The 17209-nt window shown below is 50.2% G+C and overlaps 1 protein-coding gene across 1 annotated transcript in view; it reads right to left on the bottom strand.

Annotated features, from left to right (window-relative positions):
* Positions 1-16819, bottom strand: part of LOC149427540 (phosphatidylinositol 3,4,5-trisphosphate-dependent Rac exchanger 1 protein-like) — a 107865-nt gene extending 91046 nt beyond the window's left edge. The window contains exon 1 of the mRNA XM_089667919.1: positions 15150-16819. Within this exon, the coding sequence (XP_089524045.1) occupies positions 15150-15287 (138 nt within the window). The 5' untranslated portion in view covers positions 15288-16819. The remainder of the gene's footprint in view (positions 1-15149) is intronic.
* Between the last annotated feature and the right edge of the window lie 390 nt (positions 16820-17209).

Here is a 17209-nt window from a genome sequence, read left to right as displayed (position 1 = left end):
CAGAAATGCTGAACATCCAAATCAGAAACCATTCCACACGCAGCTCCCAACCGCACAGGAAACGTAAAGGATGTGTATGGCCTTCCCAACATTACAGGACATCCAGACTACACTTTTCTGGTATGGATGTAGAACGGGAAGATCAACTCATTGGGGAGAATTAGCGTCCATTCTTGTCCCATAGACACGCCAGGAAGGATGAAATCACCTCAGCAGGGGGAGCGGATCCCATCCAAGACAACTGTCACTGGAACTAATGTCCCCATGGAAAGATTCACCTCTGTTCCTGTTCTGGTGACAACTCATGATTTTGGATTGTCCCTCTACTTCAGTCCAGGTGACAATGGAGACAGAGTGTAAATCTCCTCAATAGGAACATAGACAATAGAGACAGCATAAATAAAAACAAATTGAATGAGCGCAACTAAATTAATAAAGTAAAAAAGTAAGGATAATACTAAATTGGCAAGCCGCTAGCATAAAAGGTATTCCTCAGCACCTCAGTAACAGATCCAAAACATAGAATATGCAGCGCTAGATGTTATGTGAAACTATGATACGTTTGGTAATAAATGAGAATAATATAGTCCCAAATGAAGAGTCCTCAAAGACAGAAGTAATATATATCAAAAGTGCTCCATGCAGTGATCAGAAAAGTCCACAAGGTGGGCAAACTGGTCAAGTGAAGAAATAACAAATTCCTTGTAGTAATGGTTATATAATGCGCTTACCAGAACTACATACAAAATACGCGTTGTATGTATATACTCTGTAAAGGACATCAGGGTCTGGTCACTGGTATGCGGTCATCAGAGCGCCCTAGCAGACTCCCAGAGATGCTGACAAGACACACTCCCAGTCCACCTCAGGATTCACCAATGGGTCACCAATGGGTCCACCGTCGCTCAGACTCCAGATGTCGATCCACCTTAAGGAGGCTCGTGCAATAACAAGCCAGGGAGGCAAGATAGTGCTGATAGTGTAATATAGCCTTTATTGAGTAAAATCCAAAAGTATTCAAAAGGGACACTCACTCAAAGTATGGTATCCTGTAGTCAATCCTTATGCATCAAACAAGTTTGAAAACGTGTGTTTTACACGAAACATGTCGGGGGGATCCCTCAATGTGACGCTGACCTTGCTGAATTTACTTGTTTGATGCATAAGGATTGACTACAGGATACCATACTTTGAGTGAGTGTCCCTTTTCAATACTTTTGGATTTTACTCAATAAAGGCTATATTACACTATCAGCACTGTGATCCGAGCTTACTTACCTTTTATGGGATCGAGATGGTAAAACCCCATTGGAGGGGCTCGGATTTGGTTAATGAGATTTCCAAAAAAGAGACGTTTTGGATTTATGAACTAAATTCCTTGCAACCATTTGGGTTAAATGTCGATATAGATTTGAATTGTTTTCTCACAAATTTTTAATTTTTAATTTTTATGTTATTTTAAGTATATTTTTATATAGGCAACTGTTTAAAGATGATATATGGGAGATTGTATGCTTTTTGTACAATTTTTGCATTATTTTTGTATTATTACTAGAGTTCCCCTTTATTTGTGTTTAAAGTGTTACTGGCCCTTTAAGTTCCCTTTTTGAAACACAGTCTTAGAGGGTGCTGGCCCGTTAATGTATTTTTTTATTTAATTTATTTATCATTAGTGTTTTATTTAAATTTCTTTTTATTCTATTTTTGCTCTCTTGTTTTAAAGTTTTTTTGCTTGTGATGGCAAATATATTGGATACATTGTATATCCTTTGTGGACTCCTGTCATCTGTGGGGCGGCTTGCTTTGCTTGATTCCCCATTGATGTCAGCTGTTCGTTTCCTGTGAGTGAATATTTAAGGAGGTTGAGACGTCTCACATCTATCCGCTCCGTGAGGACGTCGATGACGAAACGCGTAGGGCGGAGCTTGATTGATGTGACGTCATTACGTTTTTGGCTGCCAGCTACTGCGCATGTGCTGAGTAGCCAGGCTCGTTTATGTGATTGCTGTTATGCTGTTGATGCTGGTGTCGGCTGGGACACCTCTTGAGTAAGTGCAATGAGTACCTAATAAAGGAATTGGTTTTTATAATATTGCACCATGAAGTCTTTCTGTTTCTCTCGAGTGCTTGGCATTTCCCCCCATGGATACGTTTGAAGGTGGTCCTTTATCTATTGGAGAAGTGGATTTTCGATTAATTACAAAGTTTTTCATCCTGTTATTTCGATCGATGAGGATCGGTGTGTTGCAGAGTTTCCGTTTCTGAAGATATATTTATGGATGATCTGCCATTATATTATCAAGGTTTTTTGGTGAAATTTTTCATATTTAGACACTTTTTTTGCACAAAAGTTTTTTGCACTTAAAAGTTTTTTTATATATTTTTTTGTGGTATTGGCATATATATATTTTTTTCTGGACTTATGATTTGATGATTTCTTTATATATATTTATACACATTTACTAGCGCAAATTATTTATTTATTGGTACACTATCAGCACTATCTTGCCTCCCTGGCTTGTTATTGCACGAGCCTCCTTAAGGTGGATCGACATCTGGAGTCTGAGTGACGGTGGACCCATTGGTGACCCATTGGTGAGTCCTGAGGTGGACCGGGAGTGTGTCTTGTCAGCATCTCTGGGAGTCTGCTAGGGCGCTCTGATGACCGCATACCAGTGACCAGACCCTGATGTCCTTTACAGAGTATATACATACAACGCGTATTTTGTATGTAGTTCTGGTAAGCGCATTATATAACCATTACTACAAGGAATTTGTTATTTCTTCACTTGACCAGTTTGCCCACCTTGTGGACTTTTCTGATCACTGCATGGAGCACTTTTGATATATATTACTTCTGTCTTTGAGGACTCTTCATTTGGGACTATATTATTCTCATTTATTACCAAACTTATCATAGTTTCACATAACATCTAGCACTGCATATTCTATGTTTTGAATAGAGACAGCAGACATAGTACAGGAGACGGTCAGAGACTGCAGACATAGTACAGGTGAGGGTCAGAGACTGCAGACATAGTACAGGAGATGACCAGAGACTGCAGACATAGTACAGGAGACGGTCAGAGACTGCAGACATAGTACAGGTGAGGGTCAGAGACTGCAGACATAGTACAGGTGAGGGTCAGAGACTGCAGACATAGTACAGGTGAGGGTCAGAGACTGCAGACATAGTACAGGAGATGACCAGAGACTGCAGACATAGTACAGGAGATGACCAGAGACTGCAGACATAGTACAGGAGAGGGTCAGAGACTGCAGACATAGTACAGGAGACGGTCAGAGACTGCAGACATAGTACAGGAGATGACCAGAGACTGCAGACATAGTACAGGAGATGACCAGAGACTGCAGACATAGTACAGGAGAGGGTCAGAGACTGCAGACATAGTACAGGAGACGGTCAGAGACTGCAGACATAGTACAGGAGACGGTCAGAGACTGCAGACATAGTACAGGAGACGGTCAGAGACTGCAGACACAGTACAGGAGACGGTCAGAGACTGCAGACATAGTACAGGAGACAGTCAGAGACTGCAAACCTAGTACAGGAGATGGTCAGAGACTGTAAACCTAGTATAGGAGATGTTCAGAGACTGTAAACCTAGTATAGGAGATGGTCAGAGACATCAGACATACTACAGGAGACAGTCAGAGACTGCAAACCTAGTACAGGAGATGGTCAGAAACTTCAGACATACTACAGGACACGGTCAGAGACTGCAAACCTAGTACAGGAGATGGTCAGAGACTGCAGACATAGTACAGGACACGGTCAGAGACTGCAGACATAATACAGGAGATGGACAGAGACTGCAGACATACTACAGGAGATGGTCAGAGACTGCAGACATAGTACAGGAGATGACCAGAGACTGCAGACATAGTACAGGAGATGGTCAGAGACTGCAGACCAAGTACAGGAGATGAACAGAGACTGCGGACACAGTACAGGAGATAGTCAGAGACTACGGACCTAGTACAGGAGATGAACAGACTGCGGACACAGTACAGGAGACGGTCAGAGACTGCAGACCTAGTACAGGAGACGGTCAGAGACTGCAGACCTAGTACAGGAGATGACCAGAGACTGCAGACATAGTACAGGAGATGGTCAGAGACTGCAGACCAAGTACAGGAGATGAACAGAGACTGCGGACACAGTACAGGAGATGGTCAGAGACTGCAGACACTGTACAGGAGACGGACAGAGACTGCGGACACTGTACAGGAGACGGACAGAGACTGCGGACACTGTACAGGAGACGGTCAGAGACTGCGGACACTGTACAGGAGACGGTCAGAGACTGCGGACCTAGTACAGGAGATGACCAGAGACAGTTACATACGGTAATAATCAGAATATCTACAACAGCAAAGACCAATTGTGGATCCTTCTCATCCAGCAGTATAAGGAGTGAAGGTTCTCATGGGAACATTTGCTCCCAGTCACTCTATTATTCTTCTGTTAGACCAAATCTGCTGGATTTGGAGGGAGAGGGACCCTGACGGACATGTGACTATTCCCCTAAAATAAATGGGAGAAGATTCCGGAAAGCAGGTGTCGCGGCACCATAAAACCCCATGTGGAGACGTTACAAGAGAACACATGGAAGGAGATCCATTAACAGGCCTCGTTATGAGCGCACTTCAAATACGGAGGAACCAGCAGAAATATTTTTAGGATTTTACTGCCTTTTAAATGATGAAATGGGAGAGGGAAGGCAGACAGGAGAAGCTGGGAGGAAAAAGTGATTCCCCCCCCGTCTGGGCCACCTAAATGCCAGCTGGCAGGACGCGGTGCAGGGACGGTGCCCTGAATGAGGCAGATGTTATCTGTAAAAGTCATTACAAGTGGCAACCACGTCACACTCAGACGTTTCGTCTGAAACTCCGGGACATTCCTAGTGTTAGAACACGGCCCGGCCTGGCAGACAAAGAGCCATGCATCCTGCCAATGTGACCGGGGGCACCATGAGGGGCACTTAGAGGACTGAGCTACTGAAGAAACATCTTGGAGAAGCTACTAAACACCTTCAACCTTACAGAACAAGCCCAGGTGAATGTGAGGGTTACATTGTCCATCTTGGACCAATGTAAGTATGCATATTCCATACCTGTGGGATCCCTCTGAAATAGGGTGACTAGACGTCACTGGTTTCCAGGGACAGTCAACAATTTTAGGGGCGCTTATAGGACCAAGCTACTGAAGAAGCATCCTGGAGGCGCTATGAGATGCCTCCAACCTTACAGAACAAGCCCAGGTGAATGTGAGGGTTACATTGTCCATCTTGGACCAATGTAAGTATACATATTCCATACCTTCGGGAACCCTCTGGAACAGGGTGACGAAATGAATCGATTTTGAATGGACTGTCACCAATTTAAGGGGGCACCATGAGGGTCAAAGATAAGACCAAGCTTCTGAAGAAGCATCCTGGAGGAGCTATGAAATGCCTCCAACATTACAGAACAAGTCCAGGTGAATGTGAGAGGTTCATTGTCCGGCTTGGACCAACGTACGTATTCATATTCCATACCTTTGGGGTCCCTCTGGAATAGGGTGACCAGGTATTCCTGGTTTCCAGGGACAGTCACCAATTTTAGGGAGCACTTAGAGGAACAAGCTACTGAAGGAGCACCCTGGAGGAGCTATGAAATGCCTCCAACCTTACAGTCGTAGTGTCAAGGAGGGGTAGATGGATCAGTCTGATGGCGGTGATAGAGAGGGGATGATGGGTGTTGTAGTGTCAAGGAGGGGTAGGTAGATCAGACTGATGGCGGTGATACAGAGGGGATGATGGGTGTTGTAGTGTCAGGGAGGGGTAGGTAGATCAGACTGAGGGCGATGATAGAGAGGGGATGATGGGTGTTGTAGTGTCAAGGAGGGGTAGGTAGATCAGACTGATGGCGGTGATACAGAGGGGATGATGGGTGTTGTAGTGTCAGGGAGGGGTAGGTAGATCAGACTGAGGGCGGTGATAGAGAGGGGATGATGGGTGTTGTGGTGTCAGGGAGGGGTATGTAGATCAGACTGATGGCGGTGATACAGAGGGGATGATGGGTGGTGTAGTGTCAGGGAGGGGTAGGTAGATCAGTCTGATGGCGGTGATACAGAGGGGATGATGGGTGGTGTAGTGTCAGGGAGGGGTATGTAGATCAGACTGATGGCGGTGATACAGAGGGGATGATGGGTGTTGTAGTGTCAGGGAGGGGTAGGTAGATCAGTCTGATGGCGGTGATACAGAGGTGATGATGGGTGTTGTAGTGTCAGGGAGGGGTATGTAGATCAGACTGATGGCGGTGATACAGAGGGGATGATGGGTGTTGTAGTGTCAGGGAGGGGTAGGTAGAGAAGTCCTTCCTTTCTGAAAGCCCGGCCAGGTCACACCCAGCAGCACGCCGTTAGTGCTCTGTCAGAGTGCCGCGTTCTCTATGAACACATGTACTAAGAAACCACTTCCCTTCCCTCTCCTCCCCGCAGATGTTTGCCACTTTGGGTGAGGCTGACAGAGAGGAAACAAACAGCCGGCGAGCAGTTCCATCCGACAGAATCCGGCACACCGAGGGCCACAACAACACCTCTGTACATGACACTCAGTAATGGCGCTCGCTGCTCATCAATACGTTTATAGAAATAGTACCTGCCTCTGACCTGTATCAGCCTGTGTACAGCAGGGCTGTGGTGTGAGAGGAAGAAGCAGCACAGGGAGCCAATCATGTGCTGATAAGAGGCGTGCTGAGTGGAGGAGAGAGCAGAAAGATGAGCTCATCACAAAGCTGCTTTGTGGCTTTCGCCCTTCCAGCTGGTTATACTTCCATACTAGAAATCCCTGAACCTACACAATGCTGGCCTCGGCCTCACCTCGATCTCTGCTGCTCACCTCGGTCTTTGCTGCTCACCCCGGTCTCTGCTGCTCACCTCACCTCGGTCTCTGCTGCTCACCCCGGTCTTTGCTGCTCACCCCGGTCTCTGCTGCTCACCTCACCTCGGGTCTCTGCTGCTCACCTCGGGTCTCTGCTGCTCACCTCGGGTCTCTGCTGCTCACCTCGGGTCTCTGCTGCTCACCTCGGGTCTCTGCTGCTCACCTCGGGTCTCTGCTGCTCACCTCGGGTCTCTGCTGCTCACCTCGGGTCTCTGCTGCTCACCTCGGGTCTCTGCTGCTCACCTCGGGTCTCTGCTGCTCACCTCGGGTCTCTGCTGCTCACCTCGGGTCTCTGCTGCTCACCTCGGGTCTCTGCTGCTCACCTCGGGTCTCTGGTGCTCACCTCGGGTCTCTGGTGCTCACCTCGGGTCTCTGGTGCTCACCTCGGGTCTCTGCTGCTCACCTCGGGTCTCTGCTGCTCACCTCGGGTCTCTGCTGCTCACCCCGCTCCCGTCATCTTAGGACCCCCTCCATCAATTATAGATCACATGACAGATGGGGGGACCCCCTGCACACTGGTGGGGATCCCCGAGCGGAGTGGGCACGGCCATTCCTAGCAGGGCATTGCACCCCCTAATTTCTCAGAGAAGAAGAGCACGGAGCCATTCCACTGCCGCCATTGTCAGCAGATCGCTCAGCGCCGCTCTGTGATTGGTTGGTCTATATGATGGCTCCTACAGATATCCAGATCAGGACAACCCTTTGTGATTGACAGAACACAGACCGCCCCTGAGATCTCCTGAGCTGGATCATGGGACTTCCTTCTATACAGGAGAATGGAAGAGGAGTAATCCAGCACGCTGGAAAATCTCTGAGTGCAATAAAAAACCTGAGACCAAAAAAAGGGAGATCTGCTGGGAGGGTCCTCCCCGCCCTCCTCTACTGAACTGTGCTGTGATTGGATGGCCTCCATTGCTGGTGCTATATAAATCCTGTGTGATCAGAAGAATACGCATAATAAAACCCATCACACTGCTTATGCCGGCCATCGACGGGACCTTTATCATCCGAAAACCAAACATCCGTCGTTCTGCCACCAATGATTGCAAAAATCAGCCGTTCTTCACAGATTTTCCAGCATGACCGATAAAGGAAATGAGGAGGAACCGCGAAAATCGGCCGATTAACGAACCGCCTATGGCCTGCATTAGACACGGCAGAAGAAGAAAAAATGTTTCGTTTCGATTCATTATTAAAATAATTTCGTTTAATTTGTTTTCGGAATTCAAATTTTCCGAATTCGGTTCAACTGAATTCAATTCGATTGAAATCGGAAAGTTCAAATTGCCATTCAAATTTATTCTATTCGAAAATCAAATTTCGGAAGACAGTTACCGGTATGTTCTATTTTATTCTATTCTATTAATTTCTATTTATTTCAAATTTATTCTATTCGAAATTTGAATTTTGGAAGACTGTTCTATTATTTTTGCTATTCTATTCTTTAATATTCTATACTTTTAGATTTTATTCTAATCTATTCTTTTCTCTTTTATATTCTATTCGCTTTTTTTTTATAATATTCTTTTAAAAATTCTAAATTTCAGAAGACGGTTATATTCTAACACTGATACACACATTCTTTGAAGGAACTCAAAATGTTCAAATTTGTTTTTATATTTGAAATTTTAAATTCGAATTTTGGATGAAATCTAGTCTATTTTTTTCTATTCTATTCTTTTATTTTCTTCTCTGATCTATTCTTTAATTTTCTACTCCTCTCTATTCTATTCCTTTGTTTTCTATTGCATTCTCTATTAGTTTATTTTCTATTCTATTTTATTCGATTCTGTTTTATTCTTTTCAAATCTATTCTATTTTTTTTCTATTTTGTTCCTTCATTTTCTATTCTTCTCTATTCTATTATTTTCTATTCCTTCATTTTCTATTCTTCTCCATTCTATTCCTTCATTTTCCATTCTTCTCCATTCTATTCTATTCTTTTCTATTCCTTCATTTTCTATTCTTCTCTATTCTATTCTTTTCCATTCCTTCATTTTCTATTTTTCTCTATTCTATTATTTTCTATTCCTTTATTTAGTCGAATTTCAGAAGACAGCTGTATTCTAACACTACTAATTTTTGTAACAAGACTACGACACATAATGATAACAATACTCCTTCCACCATCTATCCCATCCTTCATCCATGTATTTGCGGAGCACAGTGTGTTCCATGGTGAGTGATCGGGTTACATAGTTGCAGTGATATGATACATTGTATAGTCTGTAGATGTTGTCTCCCCGGGTGGAGTAGGTGCTCCCCCAGCCTGATTCAGCCATCCTCAGGACATTATCTCGGCACGGCTGACATGGGTCTCTCATTTCTATTTCCTCATTGGTGACAAGTCACGGGGTAAATGAGCAACGCCGACTTCCTCCTTCATGTGGGATCTTCAAGAGAAGCAATCACCATCATCACATTCCGGGAGGAAGCAGCTAGTGATCTGCTATGGGCAGTGTGGTCACTTTGATCCCTCCATGGCATCTGGTACTCTGTGTGCCCCCCCCCCCGGGCTGCTGATTGGGGGGTACAGTCCGCCCCCCCTCCCAAGGGCTGCTGATTGGGGGTACAGTCTGCCCCCCCCCCGTAGCAGGCCTGGCCTGGTTGAGGGTGCTGTCCATCAGACATGTGCTGGGCATACTGCTTGCCTTTCACCCAACAGGGCCTGTCAGGTAGGTGGTATGGGGCCCCATGATTTATAATGGGGGCCCTGGTGCCCCCACAAATGAGCATGGGCAGCAGTTCTATGGAGCACCCAGAAACAGAGCACAAGTGATGGATCCCGCCAACGCGCAGGACCCTCTGATCCCTATTGTAGTAGATGGTATTGTATCAGTACTGCCCGCCTTCATTTTGTGTTTCGGATGGAATTTTGTTTTTTTAAAGCCCAAACTTGGGGAATACGACAATTCTGCTATGGGGCAAAATGCATGTCCAGTGCAAGGCTATGGGCCATGCATCGGATCTGATGACACTGGGTCCTTGGACCACTGGGGTACAGGGGAGAAAACAGTGTGGAGACCGGTCTAGGTGTAGAAGGGTGCGGAGGATGGGGCAAGTAGATCCACTTTTCTGGCCCCCCTTGACCTCCACTAGTAGCTCTCCCTTGCTGGGCCGGAGCAGCCGCACCGAGAAGCCGAATCTCCACATTTCTGTATTACAGACAAATCTCCTCCAACATTTCACCTCCATGGTGTACCGGCCTGAGCACAAGCCTTCGTCTACCACAACCTGTGTGTCCAGCATCACCGCCTGCCTGGGACATCACCGCCTGCCTGTGACGTCATCGCCTGCCTGTGACGTCATCGCCTACAGGGCCTTATACAGGTTCCAGGGTTCAGGAGATCCCATCAGTTCCCTGGAAGATGTACAATTCATACATGGCAGTGAAAGGCCTGAGTGGGCAGCAGTTCCGGGGTGCAGTCGACTCACTTGTGGTGAAATGTGAAACTTCAGAGCTTCCTGTGTGACTGGCTGGCAGGAAATTCACCAAATCAAACAGCAGACTTCATTCCAGACATACATGGCAGCATGCCTGTGCATAGAGCAGACTCCACCAATAATAAGTGTCAGCAGAGAGCAGACTCCACCATTAATGGCCACGGCCATGCACTGAGGGGCATCCCTAGCCACAGCCACGCACTGAGGGGCATCCCTAGCCACACACTGAGGGGCACCCCTGGCCACGGCCACACACTGAGGGGCATCCCTAGCCACGGCCACACACTGAGGGGCATCCCTAGCCACAGCCACGCACTGAGGGGTACAGCTGGCCACAGTCATGCACTCAGGAGCACCCCTGGCCATGGCCACGCACTGAGGAGCACAGCTGACCATGGCCACGCACTGAGGAGCACAGCTGACCACAGCCATGCACTGAGGAGCACAGCTGACCACAGCCATGCACTGAGGAGCACAGCTGACCACAGCCATGCACTCAGGAGCACAGCTGACCACAGCCATGCACTCAGGAGCACAGCTGACCACAGCCACACTCTCAAGAACACCCCAGGCCCCAGTCATGCACTGAGGAGCAGTCATGGCCATGCACTCAAGAGCACCCCTTGCCACGGCCAAGCACTGAGGGGCACCCCTGTCCCATGGTCACGCACTGAGGAGCACCCCTTGGCAGGGCCACCTACTCAGGAGCACCCTTGGATGGGCCACCTACCCAGGAGCACCCTTGGATGGGACACCTACCCAGGAGCACCCTTGGATGGGACACCTACCCAGGAGCACCCTTGGATGGGCCACCTACCCAGGAGCACCCTTGGATGGGCCACCTACCCAGGAGCACCCTTGGATGGGCCACCTACCCAGGAGCACCCTTGGATGGGCCACCTACCCAGGAGCACCCTTGGATGGGCCACCTACCCAGGAGCACCCTTGGATGGGCCACCTACCCAGGAGCACCCTTGGATGGGCCACCTACCCAGGAGCACCCTTGGATGGGCCACCTACCCAGGAGCACCCTTGGATGGGCCACCTACCCAGGAGCACCCTTGGATGGGCCACCTACCCAGGAGCACCCTTGGATGGGCCATCTACCCAGGAGCACCCTTGGATGGGCCATCTACCCAGGAGCACCCTTGGATGGGCCATCTACCCAGGAGCACTCTTGGATGGGCCACCTACCCAGGAGCACCCTTGGATGGGCCACCTACCCAGGAGCACCCTTGGATGGGCCACCTACCCAGGAGCACCCTTGGATGGGCCACCTACCCAGGAGCACCCTTGGATGGGCCATCTACCCAGGAGCACCCTTGGATGGGCCATCTACCCAGGAACACTCTTGGATGGGCCATCTACCCAGGAACACTCTTGGATGGGCCATCAACCCAGGAGCACTCTTGGATGGGCCATCAACCCAGGAGCACTCTTGGATGGGCCATCTACCCAGGAGCACTCTTGGATGGGCCATCTACCCAGCAGCACCCTTGGATGAGCCATCTACCCAGGAGCACCCTTGGATGGGCCACCTACCCAGGAGCACCCTTGGATGAGCCATCTACCCAGGAGCACCCTTGGATGGGCCATCTACCCAGCAGCACCCTTGGATGAGCCATCTACCCAGGAGCACTCTTGGATGGGCCATCTACCCAGGAGCACCCTTGGATGGGCCATCTACCCAGGAGCACCCTTGGATGGGCCATCTAACCAGGAGCACTCTTGGATGGGCCATCTACCCAGCAGCACCCTTGGATGGGCCATCTACCCAGGAGCACCCTTGGATGAGCCATCTACCCAGCAGCACCCTTGGATGGGCCATCTACCCAGGAGCACCCTTGGATGAGCCATCTACCCAGGAGCACCCTTGGATGGGCCATCTACCCAGGAGCACCCTTGGATGAGCCATCTACCCAGGAGCACCCTTGGATGGGCCATCTACCCAGCAGCACTCTTGGATGGGCCATCTACCCAGGAGCACTCTTGGATGGGCCATCTACCCAGGAGCAGCCTTGGATGGGCCATCTACCCAGGAGCACCCTTGGATAAGCCATCTACCCTGGAGCAACCCTCAGCTGAGCCACTGAAAACTTCTGTTAGAAGAACCCCTCTTCTGACCCACGACAGGAAGGCTAAGAGAGGTTCTGAGGCCGTATTCTGCTAGAATTAATAAGGTGGTTGAGGGCTTTGGGAAGAGTGAGAGGGACACAAAAGTCCTAAAATTGGCCAGTTTGACACGCTTGTCCAATACATCCAACTGCCAGTCATTCATGAAGACACTCTGAGCAAATCACTCCGTTTACCTCCTGCAGGAGGAAACCCAGCCCGGAAGCCACACATTCCTTATAGGAAGTTCTGTGCCACATGGACCAGCGGAATGTTGACACTGAACTCCACCAATCCTGCTGTCCGATAATGGCGTCTCCAGCCGGCATGGTACATGCGCCAGCGAAGAACGAGCTAAACACAGAAGCCACCTGAAGCCTTCATTGGGCTCTCATGGTGTAATCCGGGGAACAGAGCGGTGACAACGTATAAAACACGACAACCAAACTACAGACAATGGGAGTCATCAGGGTAATGAGAGCAAATTGCTGATTGGTTGTTATAAATCAGCGCACTCGCCACCTAGAAATAACCGCATTGAATATTCGATCGATGAGCTATAAGACCCTCCATCATACCACCGTTCCCGGCTTGTGAGGTTAATGCAGCCCCGTGCGGGGGCGGGGACCCCCAAAGTGACGGATTATGGAGAGAATGGAGTGTAATCTGACGGATGGAGCGTGTAGCGTGTAGCGTGTGTTGTGTCGGGATAATCCCGTTATAGAGAGAAAGCTCTTCATACACAATCCGCCAATCACGGCCTCTCCTCACATAACCCCAGCAGGTCAGATACCAGGGATGTCCCAGAAGGAGCACATATTCCCAATCAGGAATCCCCTCCCAATGTTCCACACACCTAGAGGGACGCTGGCGGGGATGCCCACTTTGGAGGACCTTTCGGCTGGAGTGCTCAGAAGCAGCCTTCAGCTGGGTTACGTATTCAGGAGCATCCCTCCTCTGGACCACGCACTCAGATATCCCCTCGACAGGGCCACACACTCAGGGCCACAGACACAGAAGCATCCCTCGGCAGGGCCACAGACACAGAAGCATCCCTCGGCAGGGCCACAGAAGCATCCCTCGGCAGGGCCACAGACAGAAGCATCCCTCGGCAGGGCCACAGACACAGAAGCATCCCTCGGCAGGGCCACAGACACAGAAGCACCCCTCAGCAGGGCCACAGAAGCACCCATTGGCAGGGCCACAGAAGCACCCCTCAGCAGGGCCACAGACACAGAAGCATCCCTTGGCAGGGCCACAGAAGCACCCATCGGCAGGGCCACTCACACTCAGGAGCTTCCCACAGTGGGACCAAGTGATCAGGGGGGCCCCTCACCAGGGCCACACACATAGAAGGGCCCCTCACCAGGGCCACGCACTCAGGAGCGTCCCTCACCAGGGCCACGCACTCAGGAGCGTCCCTCACCAGGTCCACGCACTCAGGAAGACCCCTCACCAGGTCCACGCACTCAGGAAGACCCCTCACCAGGTCCACGCACTCAGGAAGACCCCTCACCAGGTCCACGCACTCAGGAAGACCCCTCACCAGGTCCACGCACTCAGGAAGACCCCTCACCAGGTCCACGCACTCAGGAGGACCCCTCACCAGGTCCACGCACTCAGGAGGACCCCTCACCAGGTCCACGCACTCAGGAGGACCCCTCACCAGGTCCACGCACTCAGGAGGACCCCTCACCAGGTCCACGCACTCAGGAGGACCCCTCACCAGGTCCATGCACTCAGGAGGACTCCTCACCAGGTCCACAAACTCAGAAGCATCACTTGGCAGGGCCAAAGACTCAAAAGCTCCCCCTCGGCAGGGCCACAGAAGCACCCCTCGGCAGGGCCACAGAAGCACCCCTCAGAAGACCCACGCACTCAGGAGCACCCCTCGGCAGGCCCATGCACTCAGGAGCACCCCTCACCAAGGCTACTTGATCAGGAGCACCCCTCACCACGGCAGGACCAAGCACTCAGGAGCACCACTCAGCTAAGCTGCATCCTCAGGAGCACCCTGTAACTGGGCCACCTGCTCAACAGCACACCTTCACTGGGTTATGTACACAGGACCTGGGAGCATACCTCAGAAGGGCCACAAACTCAGAAGCACCCATCAGCTGAGCTGTGCCTTCAGAAGCACCCCTTGGCTGGACCACACCATCAGGATTCTACTATGATATTGGCACACAATTTGGATTTCAGTCATTGAATCCATAGATATACCTGAGATCTTCCCATATCAGAGTAGAAGGTTCCATATAGAGCCCCCAGCAGGTACCCACGCTCCCAGTCATGGACTCCAGAAAGGTGATGTAAGGTGAGGGGGCAGAAAGGTAGACGGATGATCAGGAGCAGAATGCTTTCTACCTACTGGAGGGGTCAGGCCAGGCTAACGTCCATCACACAGACCCCTGAAGACATGTCCTAATGAGCCCCATGGTGGAAGAGGAGAATATACTCACAAGAGACACAATCCTGAATGTTCCTACATGTGGAAAAGTCCTCCCCATACCTGTCCCTCATAAGGACAACCCTGATAAACACCTAAACTTCATTGACATTTCATCCCCCGCACCCCCTTCCATGTATAGGACATAGATATTATGACACTCAGACCCCCTCTGGACAGCACATAGAGGTACTTACAGACTGAAGAAAGTGTAGAGTCCCCACATAGTCCCTCTCAGTGTTCAGGATCTCATTCAGCACACAAAGCCGAAGCCTCAGCTGCTTCTCCGCATCCTTGTTACTGCTCTCCACAACACTGCCTCCATGCCCCTCCATGTCTATCACTGTTGCCCTCCACCACAAGGGGTGCTCTTCTGCAAGGGGCAGATCTGTAGCTGCATTGTGTGGAGGTCCCTCAAGGAGGGTTATTCCAACCCTGGTGCCCCTTACCTCCTAGGCTTCTTAGAAAAAGCCCTTCACACTTCAGATCCCCCCCAAAATCCTGGAAGATAGCTGTCAAAATTTTGGTGCCCCAGTGCCAGGGTTCCTCAGAGATGGGGTCACAATCTCTGCCCCCACAGTGCTAGTTCTACTCATAAATGGGGGGTCGAAGTCTCACGGTTCATCATTGATGAGGGTGGTGGTCACAATGTTGGTGCTCAGGAATAAATCCAAGTGTTCACCATTTCTCAGGTTCTACAAAATGGGCTGGAGATGTAGAGCAGCAAATCCAGGTGTCCTCAGAATGGGTTGTACAGTTGGAGATCTGGGTGTCCTCAGAATGGGGTGTAGAACAGATCCTGGTGTCCTCAGAGTGGGGTGTACAGCTGCATATCTGGGTGTCCTCAGAGTGGGGTGTAGAGCTGGAGATCTGGGAGACCTCAGAATGGGTTGTAGAGATGGAGATCCGGGTGTCCTCAAGGTGGGATGTACAACTGGAGATCAGGGTGTCCTCAGAACGGGGTACAGAGCAACAGATCCTGGTGTCCTCAAATTGGAGTGTACAGCTTTAGATCTGGGTGTACAGGTGGGGGTTAGAGTGTCCACAGACTGGGGTGCACAGCTATAAATCTGGGTGTCCAGAAACTGGAGTGTATAGCTTTAGATCTGGGTATCCTCAGAGTGGGGTGTACAACTGGAGACCCGGGTGTCCTCAGAGTGGGGTGTACAGCTGTAGACCCGGGTGTCCTCAGAGTGGGGTGTAAAGCTGGGGATCCGGGTGTCCTCAGAGTGGGGTGTACAGCTGGAGACCCGGGTGTCCTCAGAGTGGGATGTACAGCTGGAGATCCGGTGGGGTGTACACCTGGAGACCCGGGTGTCCTCAGAGTGGGGTGCACAGCTGGAGATCCGGTGGGGTGTACACCTGGAGACCCGGGTGTCCTCAGAGTGGGGTGTACAGCTGGAGACCCGGGTGTCCTCAGAGTGGGGTGTACAGCTGGAGATCCGGGTGTCCTCAGAGTGGGGTGTACAGCTGGAGATCCGGGTGTCCTCAGAGTGGGGTGTACAGCTGGAGATCCGGGTGTCCTCAGAGTGGGGTGTACAGCTGGAGATCCGGGTGTCCTCAGAGTGGGGTGTACAGCTGGAGATCCGGGTGTCCTCAGAGTGGGGTGTACAGCTGGAGATCCGGGTGTCCTCAGAGTGGGGTGTACAGCTGGAGATCCGGGTGTCCTCAGAGTGGGGTGTACAGCTGGAGATCCGGGTGTGCAGACAGCATGGTCGGGTAGTAAAGTTTGCAGGGACGGGGTGACCCTATGATCGGGGATCGGGGATCAGGGTGAGCGGGTCTCTCTCTGGATAGGAGAAGTGAGTGTCGGAGCTGCTGCTGGGAGAGGCTGTACAGCCCTCCAGAGACTGAGAGCAGCAATACAGGGGGTGGTGCCTCCGCCTGCACTACCGACACAATGCACGCTGCATGGCATGGACTCCCCCTACACAATGTACACACACCCCATATACACCCCATATACAATGTACACACACCCCGTATACACCCCATATACAATGTACACATACCCCATATACACCCACTATATACAATATACACACACCCCATATACAATGTACACACACCCCATATACAATGTACACACACACCATATACACCCCATATACAATGTACACACACCCCATATACAATGTACACACACCCCATATACAATGTACACACACCCCATATACAATGTACACATACCCCATATACAATGTACACACACCCCATATACACCCCATATACAATGTACACACACCCCATATACACT

This window comes from Staurois parvus, unplaced genomic scaffold (assembly GCF_062004578.1).
Source record: "Staurois parvus isolate SC_StPar_1 unplaced genomic scaffold, SC_StPar_1.0 ptg003671l, whole genome shotgun sequence".
Taxonomy (NCBI): domain Eukaryota; kingdom Metazoa; phylum Chordata; class Amphibia; order Anura; family Ranidae; genus Staurois; species Staurois parvus.
This window is presented reverse-complemented; position numbering and strand designations above follow the sequence as displayed.